General features: G+C 31.9%; 1 protein-coding gene across 1 annotated transcript; it reads left to right on the plus strand.

Moving 5' to 3' along the window:
• Nucleotides 1-11,025: 11,025 nt before the first annotated feature.
• LOC123713638 lies at nt 11,026-16,452 on the plus strand. The gene is made up of 5 exons (XM_045667396.1): nt 11,026-11,134; nt 13,795-14,011; nt 14,948-15,078; nt 15,430-15,582; nt 16,241-16,452. Exons 1-5 carry the CDS (start codon nt 11,083-11,085, stop codon nt 16,387-16,389), a joined length of 702 nt encoding a protein of 233 aa, XP_045523352.1. The 5' UTR covers nt 11,026-11,082; the 3' UTR covers nt 16,390-16,452.
• Nucleotides 16,453-19,084: the final 2,632 nt, after the last annotated feature.

The following is a 19,084-nucleotide window of genomic DNA, read 5'->3' on the forward strand; positions in this document are numbered from 1 at the left end:
AGGTAGGTAATATTTGCAGTCGCTTAATGGAGTCAGAGGTTCTCAGTACGCATTTACTGGGTATTCCACATATTTTGTGTAGTCACGGTCAGCGCCAGGATCGACTGCACACGTAAACTGAAAGTCCATAGGTTTCAACCGGAGATTAAACCCACGGCCGCAAGGATGAACGTCTCACGCTGAAGCCACTAGCACAACACTGCTCTTCGCATACTAGAAGATAATTTCAGAATATGACGGGCTGGACAGAAACCGGTGGAAACAATTAGTCCGCTCCTGATGTTTTCTAGCTGACCACGATGCTCAGACATGAGCTACTGACAGAAGAGAGAGAGAGAGACTTAAAAACTGCTTGTTAAGCCTTCTTTGTGCTTTCGTTCTCATAAAGGCATTTTTAGAATGTTAATTGCTAATGCCAAAACCGTAAGATGTAGATAGTAGAATTTATAACTTATATATTTACTGTACGTCTTTTTTATTGTGCGTAATGCTTAATAAGTGTTTTTCTTTGAAATCAATTACCGACTCCTGTCATTCAGTGGATAAGGATAAAAATCTAGAATATTTTAACGCTTTCCATCAACGGTGTAACGGGTAGGTTCAATATCTCTAATCTGACGAAACATCTTACATTTCATCGTTTGTCATAACTATTCAGATGAGAATTCACTTATACCGGTTTGTTCAAATTGGTTGAAAACCGGTTTTTATCGTACATTATTACAGTTTTTGTTGTACGTCATCATTGTGTCATTAAATTTATTTTAAATTTTTCCCAAGTTGTCCAAGTACATGTAACTTAACAGCATTTGTTTGAAATATTCAATTGTATTTCTGTTCTTTAAAACTAGGAGATAACTTTAAAGTTAAACTGTCAATCTTATCATGTACATAATGTACTGTTTTATATAATTTTAGTTACACTTTTACGCATACATATCTTGAAACAAATGGATATTCAATTCAAGAAATACCGAAAGGAAAACCGATTTTTATACCGATAGGTTAAGCCTAAATGAATTTTACAATAGACCGATCAAATAACAAATGAAAGTCGCGCTAGGTCAGTGAACTGTGCCGTCAGATAAACTTATCGATTACAATGGTAATCTATAACATATAATAACTCATTGTCTTACACACTGTTCACCTAATCACTTTATTGTTTCAATAGTATAATCAATTATTAGATTAAATTTCGTGTACTCACTTTGACGGTGACTTCCCATTGATTTTTCATCGTCATTCATTATACGTTTTGGAGGAGAGAGGGGTAAACATAGCGTATTTCAAATCCCGTTACTTTATATACATAATTATATAATATAAATAAAATAATTAAGTCACTGATATAAAAACATCGTTGCAATAAAAAGTTCATCCATCGATAATAATCTATTTATGGTACTTTTTATAGAACATATCCATATCCTAGGTTTTTTAACCAAGTAGGAGATCAGCCTGTTCTGTCTACTGATCAATTAATTATTGTTTTTCTATGAATAAAACCTAGATTCTTCGGGTTATTTAGAGTCCAGCATGTACGATCTTAAAAAAATAGGGTCTAAAAGGTTGGAGGAGGCCTTCACACGGACAGGGGTCTCGTCTTAGAGTAATTAAACAACATATATTCTATATTTTTGTATGATGAATAAAGGCTAATTATCATTATTACGATCATTATTCATTCGAAGAAACTCCAAAATTCTGACGAATACTATGACCATTTTTACCATTGTACTGAAGTTAACAGTGTAGTAAAGTAAAAATTGTTCAGTTGCCAAAACAATGGTATATTAAAAACTTACTAACCAATGTATCTATTTAATCCCATTCACCCACACCTTTTTTGTACTACTCACACTTGAAGAAATTAACTCAAGAACCATTATGATCATTAATGCGTCACTACCATTTTCATATTGGATTAATTGAATGCTAAAATGGTCAAAGGAAGTACGCATGATCGATCTCTGAAGTTAAATGATGACTTATCTATTACGATTATTATCATTAATTAGGCATATTTATTTTGTACTTGTTTTGATGACCGGTTAACGTTAAAGTTATAATGAAAATAATGGCAAAATATTACATCGTATGTCAGGTACAGAAACCTATTAACAAAAATAAATGACGACACATATATAGGAATCTGAGGAAGACCTAAAATCTTGTAGCGTCACTTTTTTAAAATTATTTTCTTTTATCTGATGTGTACGACGTCTTTTCAACGTGTAACAAGTTTATATCCTTATATGTGAACACATCATTTCGGCGGGTGCTTCATTAATGTTTTCTTGTATATGCTTTCTGACCCTGAGATGTGTACTTACAGCGTTCTTGAAATTTTTGTTGTTAATCCAGTGTATTTAAAAAAAAGCCCAAAACAGCCGTTCGAACCTATTATATCAGATTTGAACTAATCTAAAAACAAGTTCACTTTGCTATTAATAATGAAATGTGGTATGCTAATAAATATAGCTTTACATACTACTTAACAATAATTTTTTCTGCTATTAAATAAATACTAACCGAATAAGAACACAATATATTAAGGAGAACAAAATTTATTACACCCAAAGACTCATTACGGGCCCAAATCTTGATTTGATTATTTACAAAATTTTGTGTTTAAGCAATTAAATTGACTATAAAGAGTCTCACGCCACCGATAGTATCTTTACGATGAAATGAGAATTATGTATGTGCTATATAATTGCCTTTAATGCCATCTTGGCTGAAGATGGACCTTCAGATACAGACTTGCATACATTATGTTATTTTTAGTATCTTTAATGGAACTTGAATTGCTTTAAAATGTGATCCTTCAGTGAACGTTGACAGTATAACATTATAACAACAACATATAATATTTAAAGAAAATGTTGTTTATTATGTACAATAATATAAGCAGTATAAGAATAGAGTAAAAATAGGCGAATTTCGACCCTGGGCTCGTGTTTTCGAACCCTGCTATAATTTGTTCTGATATATGAGAAATTAATGATACGATGAGAGAAAATATCACTTGGAAGTCAGCATTTTTAAGACGCCAAAGACCTCAATGACATCTGTTTATCTTCTACTTGCCTTTCTTTTGTTTGTAACTCTACAGCTTTAGTTATCATTAATCTGTAATCAGTCTGGAGAGAGGTACCTTAAACTATATTTTTACTGTCTTACATAAAATATAAAGTATTTAAATGAAGAAAACTTGAAACCTTTTTCGATAAAAAGTGGGAATCAACTTACGCCCGTCATCCTCTACCAATCGTAATTATTGCTTTAAAATATTTTCCAGGTCTACCCTCTTAATAAAACCATCGTTCAAACAGAGACATTAAGACACCAAAACAAGTGTGGGTGAATGAATTGTTAAACAATACATTAATTTAAACAATGCACTGATTATATCTAAATGTGTAATTAGATGGCACATTACTTGTAACAATGCCTGTTGATTGGTTCACATAGGCGCCGGTTCAATTAGAAAATAATTACTCTAATTAGTTTAGCAAAAAAGGCTTTAATTGTTAAAAACTAGGTATTTTCTCAACGGATTTCTATATTAATATATGATTCGTTAGTGAGCTGATTATATTGAAAAAAATAATACTGCAGTCCCGTAGCTAATACGCATTAGGCGAATGAATATCTTAAAATAAATAATTACTAAGTAAAACCTAAAATATTTACTTATATTTATTTTCTTCTGTATTATATATGGTGTTCTTTAAGTACAGAAGTAGACCTCAAATGAGTAATGTTTTTTTTTAATCTTAAAAATAATCGTCCCAATAAATGAATATTTAATTTTTTCAAAAATTTGAAAAACCTTTATACCAAAATTGATCAAATTGGTTCAACAATATAAGTGATATATTCAGATCCACACTAACAACATTTTTTAATCAGAAGTAATAGTTTTACCTATAGCTGTGATGTCCCTTTATGTCACGGAACCAGAAAAAAAATCAATGGCGCTACAACCTTTTTAAGTATAGGCCTCAGGTTTCTGTATCTGTTTCATGATCATATGTTAATCTAATAGGCAAGTAAGTGATCAGCCTTCTGTGCCTGACACACGCCGTCGACTTTTTGGGTCTAAAGCAAGCCGGTTTCCTCACGATGTTGTCCTTCACCGTTCGACCGAATATTAAATGCGCAGATAGAAAGAAATATGACTTCAGGGATGAGAGTCGCGCGCTAAAGCCATAGGCCAACATTGAACCAGTTGACATAGTTTAATTAAACAAAGATAGATTTGGCTAGTATTAATAAGGCATCACTACATTAAGTATTATTTAACGAAGACACACAAAGCAAGGAAATGTTGTTAAAGGTACGCTGCTAAAGACAAAACTTTTTAAAAGCAAAATTTATTGATTATTATTATTACGTAGGTTAAGAATATTGTCAGTAATGCATATTTGGGTGTTGAAAATAAATATAATTTAGTCTAAGTATTATTTCATGCTAAGAAAAATGTTCACGACTAAGCAATTTTTCATACCTGACCTCACTTGTCTCGCATTAAGTTTCGTATGAAGATAGCAAAGAAACGTAAAATTCATACGTGAGGCTATTTCAAAAGTTTTCCACTCCGAGCGCACTTTGGCCACTCGCAATACCTAGAATGAGATACTTCTTGGAACTTTATAATAAAACCGTATATTTTGCACTATTTTCCCCTTATGAGTTTAGTTATATAAAAAGTAAAAATGTTTTTAATATTATCTGTATCTATTTTTAAAATATCTTGCAGATATACGCAAAACACATCATTCCAACTTCTTCCTTAATGAAATATAAAATACAAATGTTATTATTGCTATTTTGATATATAAATATAAAATCAAAATTCCTTGTTATTAGTAAAGTGTTTGTAAGTATTAAAATAATAAACTTTGTTTTCAGAGCAACGCAATTGTTTATTTGAAACTTACAATTCCAAATAAAATAAGGTATATTGTCTTATAAAAGGACATTTCAATATGTTACACATTATGTTTGTTATCTTGGTTATAGGGGCGGACGCAGAGCAGGTGGAAAATAATAAACGGCTCAAATATAAGTCTTTCCTTCGACTTCGATTTTGTTCCCTTTAGTAGTAGATTCTGTTGGGGTTCAAGTGCACAGGCGCTAATTAAAGAGTTAATTTGGCGCCTGGTAGATAGTACCGGTGGCTCTAGAACTGTTGCATTCCTCGTTCAACGAATGATTATCGCAATACAGCGAGGAAATGCTGCCAGCGTTAAAGGTACACTGCCACAGGGACAAATATTTAAAATTTGTTTTAATTTTGTTTTTATAATTATTTAATTAGTTAAGTAAATTGTCAATACTGTATATTTGTTTGTTATGTTTAGTTAAATGAATAAAATTGTTATATATTTAAACTTTTAACAGGTCATTATGTCGGTGGTCTGAATCAAATATACACTGCGAACACATACGATGTGCGAAAAACAGTTTAGTTTTTTATTATTATTGTAAACTTCTGCCGACTATGAGCTACTTTTAATGGTCTACAATCAGTCTATGTGATATATGTTGCTCGACATACATGTCGTTCAACAGTAACAACGAACTAAATTTTTGATTTAACTTCACTAAATTAGTGCTATAGAAATATCGGGAAAATATATCCTTCTTTATCTTAGCTCTGAAATAATGCTTTACAAATCTGTTAGGGTATTGGAAATATCCTCTACCCTACTTGTGCTTTATAAAGAATATCTTTATACAAAATTTTGTTCGTCATTCCTAAAACTAAGGAACAATATTTACGACGAAGGATACAAATACAATTATTATGTAAGACCTCATAAACTGGAATTTTAAAGCCTATTTTACAGTTCCCAGCTATTTTGTATTACCGTAAAACAGCTGTGTCAATAGCACTTCACGCATCAACACCTATTTGTTAAAAGCCAATTATAGTGAGTTGCCTTTACATTCGTGTAGTTGTAAAATATACAAATGACACGAATAAATTTTATTGGCATGCGAACTGCTACCTTAGAGGACTTTAATATGAATACAAATTGTTTATTACTACGTCACAAATTGTATGTGATCTTTTGTATTAAATTTTAGTTTGACAATTTGTGACATCGTTCTATATTTGAATTTTTACTTGTGGTTTAAGAATAACTTTATTTCTCATAAGAATTGCATACATAATACACTTACTGATGTTTACTTACGGTAATTACAGTGGGGCTGTGATTGTTGTGGTTTTCTTCTTGTGTCTTTTTAAATTATTTAATTTAAATTGTTAGCATTTTTGTTTGTACTGCTAAAAATCAGTATTGCTGGTCACCGCAACTTCAAGCTGTGTTGGGCCTATCTTTGATTTAAGTGATTGTATTTAATTTTAGTGTTCTTTAATGTAGGAAAAGTATTTTTCTTTGTTTTTATAAAGTTCGTATAATGTATGAGTTTGTGTATTTTTTTTTCTTATATGCAATTGAAACTAGCTTGTACGTTGAGGGACATCGTGAGGAACAGACATATCTTATTCATAATATCAAGGCAAATTTAAGAAAAACAGTCTGTAAAATAGAAAAATAAATGTCTGCACTGTGGAAACTTCTCATTGGCAATGAAATTAATAGTCTATATATTCTTGTATAATTGTAAAATGACATAGTAAAGTATACAATCGCAAGATAACGTTAAATAATCTTGTATTTATAGTCTATACACGTCACCAATAAATCACAAAAGTACTCCAATTCTCCATAAATCTGTTTTCACGTGTAATGTGTGTGATAAATTGTCATAACCGTATCGGATACAATAAAACCCCCTTAAGCAACATTGCTACACATTTGGTCATAGCAAATAGACGCGGCGCCTCCGGTCTAAATTTGTACCGAAATACGCTCACTCCAACACATTATCCCGTTTTATGACCTATAAACGTCAGTTGGGAACATAGTACGTTTGTGGGAGACCTTATTTTGAGAACCTAATATAGCACTTTCTTTATTGGCTTCGCTGCCCTTCGAGCTTGTGTCGATTTTTGGATAATTTCTTCATTGTAATTCATTATGGTAACAGAGCTTTTTCTACTTCTAATCTGTACGGCTCTATAAGTCGGTTAAAAACGTTATGTTTTATAGATAAAAGGATTTAGGCTAGTAATTATTGTATTCTTTGTCACATTATTTTTAAAAATTGTTGCAATAACAATAATTTATATCGTTACACTCTTGTTAAAAACTTGTTATTAAATAAGTAAAGGAAGTATGCGGAAGTTTTGTGTTCGATTTCCAGCAAAACATTAATAGTCATAATTTTCACTTAGAGTAATTTATTTTATTTAAGAAACCAGTTTTAACCATTTAAACTATTAAGTAGTGAACAGTATATAAGTGTAATAGTTTCACAATTCAGTTATATATAATATATTTTTTTAAATATAACTGATATTTACAGTTTCTACAGTTAAAAAGTATTTAATTTGGTACATATACAACTAAAACAGTTATGTACTTCCTTCTTTAATTTTTCATGTCCACGTTCGAACAGAGATCACCCCAGGGCGGGGTACCACGTTTCCGCTGTGGAGAATCACCCTCTGGGCGTCCATCAACGGAACATTCAGCATTAGGTGGTGGACGCACACCACAAAACTCGCAAAACTGTGCTGAAAAACTTAAAATCGTGTGACAGGTTTCGATCTCGGGACAAGCGAAAAATTTATGTAACCTCAACGCGGTTCACTTTCATCTAGAAAGTGTGCAGCCGGCCTTATTCTTCCTTACTGAGACTCACCTCACTCTGATACTTCCTGCCTATCCTATCCGGGGTAGTAATTGAGAAACCCTTTGTGGGAGTACGACAAGAAAGTTCTCGTCACCTCAGGACGCATGAAGGAACGGACCTATAACACCCAAGCTGCGCGTAGACTGCCTTGAACACGCGTTTCTACGCGTGCCTCTATAGCCCCCATAGCGGTAATGCCAAAACCGTATCAGAGAGGCAACAGACTCCACGCTTGCCACTACACCTGACCTCACACAAATTGTTCCCGCAATTACGCAAATACCAGATGTGGATGGTCTTTCATGGTCTATCTTTGTAAGACCTTCTGTTGACCTCAGTGACATATTTGGTGTTTATCATCGACGTTCAGTTTCGCGGTCACTTGGACATAAAGGCTCAATTAGCCTCAAAAGAACATGGTGTGCTCATCAAGACGGTACTTCCTTCCGGGCCACCACTTCCAACTGTATAAAGCGAAAATTTGGCACCGCATGGCAAATTTGGTTCGAATCGTTGACGACCAATCCCTCTCCGAACGTCTTGATCCCTTGGCGTTGCGTAACAGAGTGTTTGGATTAATACTGCAGCTGAGTTTCATCATCGGACATCGTGGCAGAATACGAAATTCCATTTAATATACAATACGAATACGAATTTATAAGGCAGTTTTTGCCGCGGAACTATGTGGAATTATTTCCGAACCAGTTCGACTTAGGGTCCTTCAAGAAAAGGGCGTACCAATTTTAAAAAAGGCCGGCAACGCAGTCGCGAAACCTTTGAGAGTATCCATGTTCTATAAAAAAAAGTTAAGAGTCCTACTCATATATAAATTCACAACTATGATTTGTTTTATAAAACCAGTTGGTTATAATATGTTTTTAATAATAGAAAATTGATATTGATGGTATAGATTAATGCCTTACAACGTAATTGGTCTGGTCTTAAGATCATGTTAACTCAGAAAACGTTATTGAATTAAAGCCACTTGATTTACGTTACATCTCAAATCTAAGCAATTTTCAATCAATGTTTTTGCGCTTACATTATTCCTATTCTATGTTCTATTTTATAGAATTGATCAAAAATTCACACTTACTATGCATTACACTTGTCTATCTATATATACTTACTGTAAATGTGGGTGTAAAGTTCGAAGGCTTGAGTAGAAACAACCTTTGTTTTGATAGAATTTCATTTGATTACCAATATAGATAGTTGCCTTCCAGAGCAATACAAAGATTTGTTGAGTGCTAGTTTTGGCTATTTATACGGATTTATTAAGATTGAAAAACTACAAATACTGCTCAGAATCATCAATTAGTTGTTTTCGAAAGAATGTCTCGCCAGTATGCAAGTCCAGAAAATATACGCCTGATCGTTTTTTTTTAGTACTAAAATCTGTGAGAGGTTCTTAATTTCAAAAATGAAGAAGAACGTAAAATGCTGGCACACAAGCAAAAAAACATTCAAAAATGCACAAAAAATTCCCATTTGGCTGAGCTTAAATTATTATTCTGAATATACTAAGTAATATACAATACAAGGTGAGCGCGGACGGTCAGCTTGGAGATATCGATAAAATAAGGTGAATAACAAAGGCGAAGGTCCACGTTACTTAACGTAAACAGTCTTATAGTTCTAGTACAGTAGAGCTACAGTAGTCACATAATAATCATATAAATTTCACAAACATTTGTAATAAATGCTTTTATTACAAATCTATACATTTATACATCCACGAATCGTTCCCGAATGGATAGGTAGAGACCACGGAACTCCACTTACTAAGGCCCTGACATACCTCTTCTGCTTGATTCACTTCCATGACCTCGATCTGTTCTAGTCGGTATTGGGCACTTTTGATATATCCCTGATAGAATTTACAATAATTGTATTGAGTCTATGCGTTCGAGTTGTCAATGACTCCAATTATAGTTACACGAAACCTTTAGGTGGTTAAAGCCATGGAGTACTTAAGCATTTATCAAAATTTTATTTATCCATCTGTATGAATTATAAAAGTCATTGAATCTCAATAAATTAGCATTAATTAGGTAATAATTTAGTAACAAGTCTCGTAGTGATAAAAAACTTAACATTTAAAGTTATTAATTTTTTATCCCAGATTTTGTTTAATGTATTCAATTGTATGCATAAAGGTTTCCGTTCCATAGTAACAATATTTCTTTATACTTAATAAAAGATAAGTTTGCTGCCGCATTCAGGCAACCAGTTATGCCAAATTTTTGGACACAGAAATTATTACAAAAATAGTGTTTACACACACACATACACACACACATATATATATATATTACACGGATAATTTGTTTTATGAGTTTTAGGGTCCTCCAAGAAAAGAGCGTACCCATTGTTTACCATAGAATTATTTGTTAAATTTATATTATTTTAAAGTTATTAATTTCATTTCATATCTCGTCTAAATAGGCGAATTAGTATTGTTATAGAGAGAATATATCCAGTTGAAAATAAAATTATTAATTTACAGATCCACGTCGTTACTTAGACAGATAATAAATGTTCTAGAACGCGTCGGTCTGACATTAAAAAACTAAAAAACTCAACTGGGTTTTGGTTTTTACAATGGTAATTCGTAAAAAAGCAAATTTATTTAGGATTAAAAAATGGGTAAATATTTAATATTTTAAAAACATTACTATATTTATAACATAAAGCAGTTTTGGCCTTGTAGCTTCAGCATGTGACTCTCATCCCCGGTGTCGTAGGTTCGATCAATGCACTGTGCACCAATGGACTTTCTATCTATGTGCGCATTTATGGATCGTTCGTACGGTGAAGGAAAACATCAAGAGAAACCCGGCATTCCTTAAAAAAATATGTTTATTATGGAATATAAGATGCAGTTATAACTTTTTCCACATCATTTGTTATCAAATTTTAATTTTAGATCTAAATAGTTGCCGATGACAGAAGGTTGTTCTGTTACTTGCCTATAAGTAATGATCAGGACCAGAAACAGAAATCTGAAATCCAGACCTGAAAGGTACAGTTTTTGTTACAATTGTTACTAAATGTAAAATAAATTACATATAAATGAAATAAACTAGCCTTTACCCATTTTAAAGGTACCTATTTGAACGCAAACCATTTTTATTATTTTAATAAATAGTCAAAGTTTCGGGCAAAACTAGTCTCGCGTATAAAACTTGATTTCTTTGTAAAAAAAAAAACTCCGCTTACAGTTTATAAAAGCCAGGTATTGTATTAAAATACATCAGTCAGGAAAAGGCAGTCACTGGATTTATTTCAAGTAATTTCAATATGGTAAAATATTTAGTGATCCTTTTGGCCTGTGCTGCCTTCGTGCATGGAGGTATATGTTTTTAATTATTTGACGACTATTTTTATTCAAAATAAATTCAACAGGAATAACAATGATTGATTTGTTGTTACTCATGTGTTCCTGGTACTTAACCAAGGACCACAGAGTTTAATGGATGGAATAAGCAATATTATATACAAAGTTTAGTTTCTTTTCGCATTAATATCAATTAAAATATATGCGTTTAATATTTTATTTCTGCTTTTATGTGAAACACTATTTGTTTAGGGATATAAATTTACAAACAATAAGGTATTTTTAAAGTATTATTTTAGAATGATAATTATTTATTTATTTAAGTAATACTAAGTTATATTTGGCAAAAACAAAACTTAATTAATTTGTTTTTGTTATCAAATAGAAGGATAAAAACATATTTACGTTTCAGTTGTTCTCATCAATTAAAACACTTAAAGGGAAATTTTGAGGTATTTCCATATGTAATTTTGCTGAATGATCGAAGAACATAAATTATTCCGTAATTTTAAATCGAATGCACATGAATTTAAAATATTATTTCATAACAGATAAAAGGATATTGTTATTTAATATACAAGTTACATAAATCTTGTTTATAAGATTGTATAACTCAGAGTTATTGTTGCAAACCTTGGCAAAAGTGTGTATAAAGCAATAAACTTAAAATAAAGTTTTATACAAAGTGTTTGTTGTTAACATACCAATTATATTTTTACGATCTATAATTACTTAAAGGGTATTGATTGAATTATGCGTGATTACTTATTTATCGTACAGTAATAAAAATATATTAGTATATTTGTGGGTAGCTCAATTATTAAACTCTAACTTTATAAAACTCTAACTTAATTAAAAATGGACAAAGTTATTTCATATAAGACAGGTTTCAGAAAACAACAAAAAAATAGGTGTAATGTTTTTTTTTAATTTAATTTTAGGTAATGAATCTCTCCTTAAAAAAACAATCCTAATAATCCGTATATTCGACTCAATAAAATATCATTCACTGGTAGTTCTTCTCGTACGTTCTATGCCCTTGATTTCAGACCTGCCATTCTATTTAAATTATCATTTTAAATGTCTATAAGGGTACACTGTGTTACCTTAGAAACTGATCAAATAGGACGTTCTGCAGGATATCTTTAAATTACAGCTAACTTTAATAATCTGTAATAACATTGTGCTGTTCAAATTTTCTATAAAAGTATGTTAAAAAACTGGAACTAAATTGGAACTAGGCTATACTTATATCGATTTTACCAATCATTTTTTTTAGCAATAAATGTCATTATTAAACAGCCAGATGAGACGAACGAAGGTATACGTTTTTATTGCCATCTTCGCCTATATAAATTAAAATGTCAAACGTGTAATATCTTCATGAATAACTAGAACAACACAAATACAATCATTATTATTTATTTCCCTGTAGGACATACAATGGTTATATAGAAGGTATATAATTAGATATAATTAGTACTAGAGGTTTAACTGCTACATTGCTTCAATTAAGTAATTACCGGTATAATTAAACTAAATGTTTTTATAAATCAATCTGTCACGCGATGCACGGTCAAAAGCAATCAAGAGACTTATGTAATGGTAATAATATATAATTATTATTTATTATATATTTATATATAGTACCAGTTATCATATAATATTTTATCTATCCCGATCACCGCAGTAGTTAGCTCCCTTCAGTTATTGGTGATAGATAATGTATTATGACAAAAGTTATAAATTAATCAGTAAGTTATCTGTCTTGATATGGTATTCTGTGGCTAATCACTAATCTGAAAGCACTGAATTGCACCCAAAAATCATCTCGGCCTCCAAAGTAAAAGACCATGCCGGAGTTTAATTTTGTAATTATTATTCTAATAGAAAAAAAGCATACTCTATTCTCAGAAAATGAAACAATACTTAATTACTTAAAATTATTGCTTAGTAGCGAATGATGAAACCAATACAAAAATTAATAATTGGCAGAACTTAATATCGGCAACCTTGAGATCTTATTAATGTAATTTCGATTAAGTTATCTAATGAGAAGCATATTCTCGATATTGAATTTTGCAAAACTCCCCCTGTTCCACCACGACGTGTGGCGTTCCACGACAGAGTGCTTTTTAAGACACTACTTGACGAGGACATCAACTTTAACCAACTGCCAATGCAGTTATTATTAAACTGTTACTACCTTAAATGCCAGCAAATCAAAAGGTAATGCAGTTGCCCCTGGGCAGTGAACACTTAAATTTTAGCGACCCACCTGCTCGTGTGCCTCCTGTCTCATTATTAACAATATTCGAATCTTGATCGTACCATCATAGATTTGTAACTATGTATGTATTCACCATAATTAGGTTCTCATATTAATCATTACATAATTGTAGTGTCACAAACAGTGCAAAGCTGTTGCGCTATATTATATGCTAATTTACATAACTTCCTTATCAAAAAATCAAAACTAGTCAGTTATCACCACCTGTGAACATTGCGAACCCTCTACTAATAAGTTAACGAGGTAAGTTTTTGATGTTTGTAACGAATAAACTCAAAATCTACTAAAGTTATTTTAGGATACATATATTTCGAATATATTTTTAAAACATAGTCTAGCCAGAAGTCGCTAGTTATAGCGACTTATGTTGCATTAATATTTCCAGGTTACGTTAAAAGGTGCAAGGCAGGTGATACGAAATGCGCCAAAGAGTCAGCGCAGGCTGCGATACCAAGCTTTATAGCTGGAATCCCAGAACTTGGTGTGAAAGCCTTGGATCCAATAACTATAAAGAAAACTGACGCGAGTTCACCTAATTTGAACCTCATTGTTTCTGACTACACCATCACTGGGTTGAAGGATTGTACTCCTAAAAAAGTCAAGTAAGATGGCATTAATTCTTTGGTCTCTTAATTAAAACTGACGAGTATAATTTTATTCATAAGATAACCAAGGCTCGGCTCACTGATATACAATGCTTTATAAAATAATACAGGTTTTAATGTGACAGTAAAAAATAACAAGAATTTATACAAATTAAAGTGATATCACAGTTAAAGTACTTAGTCCTTTAAGAAGGATAACTTTATTATTTGTCCAGAAAGACGTTTGAATTTTTTCAGACGCATGGAGTATGCAATAAGGCTTCAAATAAACAGATGTTTTACTTTTAATAGAGTTTGTATGTAAAGAATAAATGATAAAAATACAGTTTAAAGAAATAGCCTATATTTTATTTTCTTATCGACAATATAGTAAACAAAACGTTTCCTTTTTATTGTTTTATAATAAAACAACAATAAAAAAGGTATGATTACTAATGTTTATTTCATAAAATATTTATTGTTAAAAAAACAAATTTTGAAAATTTATACTTAAGTACAAACGTTTCAAACAATGTGTAAATTATACCACGGTACGAAGGCAAAATAAAAATAAAACGACCTGTTATCCTGTTATAAATAACATTGTTATTTTCTAAAATATAGTCATAAAACCTACTATTTATTAACTTTTAAAAAGTGCGTCAATAAAAATATTATGTTTTGTTGTTCTATCATTTTCCACAGTACGGCCCTATACGAACGTAGCTCGTTAATCAGAGATTCGGTGAGTTTCGGTCAAACCGTTTCTGGTCTTCACCATTTCAACCCTACTTGGGTTGATATGGTGGGAGGGGTACACAAAATTTAAATTTAGTTGTGGCATTTCAAATGTCAAAGTATGTTGCACAAAGTTTTTATTGTATCATTACTGTGTATTGTAAAACACATTAAAGAAAGCGATCTAATAGATTATCAATTATATTTATATTTCAGATACGATAAGGCTCAGTCAAAAATATTTCTGAAACTGGAGTGTTCGGGTCAATTGGAAGGAAACTATGTAATGAAAGGTCAATTGCTGATCCTGCCCATTGAAGGAAAAGGTCCTCTTCATGTTACCCTTAGTAAGTGTAATACTATAATGTTAGTTGAGCTTATATTGACGCAGAATTTTAAACTTCAGTATCCAGCTCCAAAAAATTTGAAAGAATGAATATGACCAAAATTATCAATAATAATAAAAGTACAATACATGGTTAACAGAATAAACAAGAGAAAATATCATAACCAAACATACAAAGTTCTGGTTCGTGATCTTTAGGCGAAGGTTATATTTATAAATATATTAAGGAAACCGTTTCCGCGGCTAGTTTTTAAACTTTTAAAACCAGAAAGTCCTGATTTCATTGCTTGTTCGGATTACTTAGTACGAAATTTAAATACATTTTAAGCACTAACAAACAACGTATTTTCAGACAACGCTGAGTTCAGTATTGTTCTCGACATTGTTGATACTGAGAAAAATGGCGTTAAATATTGGGATATCAAGAAGTGGGATATGTCGTATCAAATTAAAGGGAAAAGCAAAGTCGTATTCGAAAATCTATTTGATGGAAATGAAATACTTGGTGAGTAACTTGTATAGCTAGTGAAATTATCCTCAGAAATACCTTTGTACCAAAAAAAGAGTTCTTGAGGAACACAAGGTTACTCAGCACCCTCCACAAGACTTTAAGTAGATAGGCTACTTGGCCTACCAACTGTAGTCTCATCATGTTTTTAATTTATTGTACCACACCATCCCTTAAACAAATAATGTACTCAACATTATTTATAATTTTATTTATCGAGGCATAGTAGAGATGCTTGTGCTGTATGAAACAGACTAATATTTAGTGTGGTTTATGAAAACTATCTACTATGAACTTACTATCAGACAATTTATTAACAGCTGCTGTGCTTGTGTTAATCTTCTTCAGATTTTTTTTTCTGTTTTGCATTTTGATTATATATGTTTATCGTATACAATGTTTGGGGACACGTAAAAAGAAAAAGATTGTATTTAGACGTCAATACATCTAAACTTGTTTTGTATAAATAATGTTAGCAACACATCGAATTTATCATTCAAAACTAAAATACAGATGCTAATAATCAAGCGGAAAGAGATATTAGACTACATCAATTTATTTTGAATATCGTGTGATAAGTTTTCTATTTTGAAAGGCTAATCAAAACTTTTACCTGATCTATAAATGTGCGAATAAAAATCATATTCTTTTTTAGCCCAAGCAGCAAAACCAGTGATAGAAGAGAGCGGAAATGAAATTATTCTGGAAGTCGGCTCTCCCGTCATCCACGATGCTCTGAAAGTGGTTGTCGAAGCAGTTCAAAATTTCTTCCATAATGTACCAAGCAGTGAACTGTTTGAATAAATTTGATTCGATACTATGAATTTGAATTATATACAAGTTTTATTAAAGATTTTTATTCAGAACTTTCTATTTTTGAACTCTGTTAGTAAGTTTAAAAATACTTGTCTCCTCATGTCTGTAGTTTAAGTCACAGACAAGGCTGAAAAATTAATGGAACGTGTTCCCACTTGCGGTACTTCAATGTATACAGTTTTGCATAAAACTGATTACACTTTTGACGGTGTACTGCCGTAAGTTAATCAATGACTTGAAGCTCCCGAAAGTCCCTCTCCATTGAGTTTTATATCCGTATCTCGGCCGGGCGAAGACCAATTCCTAGATATGATATTTGAATACTCTTTACATATGAAATATATTATTATACACAAATATAGATTATTTACATTATTCTTAGTCTAAACAGTAGTAATAATAACAATTAATAAAAATGGTTAAATCAAAAACTAAAATATATTTAAAAATTTTGGTCCCTGTGGCAGGGTATCTTGAATGCTGGTTTCCTCGCTGTATGGTGGTACTTATTCGTTAGGCGACAGCACCAGCTCTGCTCTGCTACCAGATGCCTTCATAATATATCACTTGACTTTCTACTCTAAAGAGACCAAAATCTAATTTGGAGGAAACATAATGAGAGTTTTTCCTAGGCGTTTATTATTTTTTAACTGGCTCTGGCTGCGTTTTTGTTCGAAGATGAGACGGGCTATTGTGTCCATACAAATAGCATCCCATATGAAAGCCCGTCTTCCAATAGATTGAGGATATCCCATCCGACCATCGTCACCCGATACTCGTTGGCTGGAATATTGACGGAGGTAACAGAGCGACGTATGATTTTGATTAACTCGGCATGGCAAGAAAAATGACCTGGAGTCTCATAGCAATAGGGATCATGGTGTCCAAGGCTCTTACTACTATGGCACTACTTACCTTCAATGCCATAGAGACAATTATGAGATTACATATGGATACTCCTAAAAGAAGGCAGACGGCAAATGTTAGTCATTCAGACTTTTTGCATTGTATTCTTTCATCCGTAGCGAGAGGAATGTGTACATATTAATATTTCAGTTTCCATTTTGTTATACTGAAATTACCCGTAGGCGTTATATTCAAATAGCTCTCGTGTCTCCATAACTCATCTTCCTTGTAAATTAAATAATATTTTGCCGAGACCGGATTTTGTAATATGAAACAAGATTATTCACCTGTAATAAATCACCGTTAGCCATCTGTTTATTTTCGTTCAAGTAATTTAATTATCACTTTTTGCAAAAATTCTTTATGATTCTCTGAGAAAATTACCTTCATTCAGTGAACGCAATCTGATATTTCATTCATTATAGTCAATCTAGTGGAGAGATATTTTCAATATTATAGAAACAAAGTCCTTCATTTGTTAACGTTTTAAAATCATTACTATAAAGCTTACGTACCCAAGCTTTATAGTAATGATTTTAAAAAGTTAAAAAGGACCTAAAGGTGTCACTGCCCTAAGCTTCGTTAAATTGTTAACTTAAAGCAGTGGTAATTAGAGATAACTTAATGAACGACAATTAGCTGTCTTGTTTTGATACCGATGGCAAAAAAACGTGAATATCGAAACACGATTCGGAAATTGAGGTGTTTGTTTAAATAACAATACAGCAAATCTCTTGAAATATTCAATTTATTTTTACTTTGTGAATTAAGAGCCTGCTGAACTGAATCTTCATTTGTTTTATATAATTTCACGGTTGAATATTGACAGGTGTCGTATATCGTGATAGAGCCGTCAAAATATTTTCATTCACGCGGATAAAAAACGTAATGAACAATCACGCCAGTCTGAACCCCTCATCACGAGCGTGGGAATGCAAAAAATAGCGACACATGAAACGAACCCGACAGATTCATACGAATTTCCTGCATGCGATGAAACCGCATAAGCTCACTACCTGTGGGCTTATTCGCGTTTGTCGTGAAATCGTGGTGATACTCAAAGTCGCAACTCGAGCTTTCGAAGTCGACCAATATGACAAGCTATTGACGGTATATTTGTCGATACGTATAGCATGATTATTTTTAAATTGTTATTAACTGCATTACTGTTATTAGCTATATCAGAATGAGCCTAGTAGACTAAATTGTGACGGCTGATGTCTATGTGTATCTCTTTCGTATATATTAACTTTCTAAATAGGAACACATTTTTTCTAATAAAAAATAAAGTTTTTTAAAGATTATATTTCGTTTACATAAAAATCCCACTATGAATAGAATTTTAAAATAATAATGTCCCGACATATCGCGTCCCCTTTAATAGGAGAGAGTCAATACTCTTTATGATTCAATTTTTATTTATCATATAAGATTCAACTTTAAAAAAGTACCATAGCAATCATTAAATAAAAATTAATTTTGACGCTATTTTATTTATTGATTTTTGTTAGAATACGAGAATAAGGCCACTACTAACAGCGAATAAAGTATTCTTCGCAAATTTCAATGGGACACAAACAACTTGAAGGCTTTCTGATTCACGTAAACAAATATTAAGTTTCATAACATGGTATGTGTGTTTTTATGCGATTGTAGAATGTAGTACTGCTTCTTAGAGTAAAAAAAAGTATTTTTAAACTGTGAATACCTTAATGTACTAAAAAACATCATTCACAGCTTGACGAATGCTTTGAGCTGGTGCGAGAAGTCATTAGTG

Source organism: Pieris brassicae, chromosome 8 (genome assembly GCF_905147105.1).
Source record: "Pieris brassicae chromosome 8, ilPieBrab1.1, whole genome shotgun sequence".
NCBI lineage: Eukaryota > Metazoa > Arthropoda > Insecta > Lepidoptera > Pieridae > Pieris > Pieris brassicae.

Excerpts from the sequence above, each read along its gene's own strand:
- LOC123713638 (XM_045667396.1), top strand. The coding sequence starts at position 11,083 with ATGGTAAAATATTTAGTGATCCTTTTGGCCTGTGCTGCCTTCGTGCAT. Across the intron at positions 14,012-14,947 it reads TGTACTCCTAAAAAAGTCAA|ATACGATAAGGCTCAGTCAA; the intron begins GTAAGATGGCAT and ends TTTATATTTCAG. Across the intron at positions 15,079-15,429 it reads TCCTCTTCATGTTACCCTTA|ACAACGCTGAGTTCAGTATT; the intron begins GTAAGTGTAATA and ends ACGTATTTTCAG.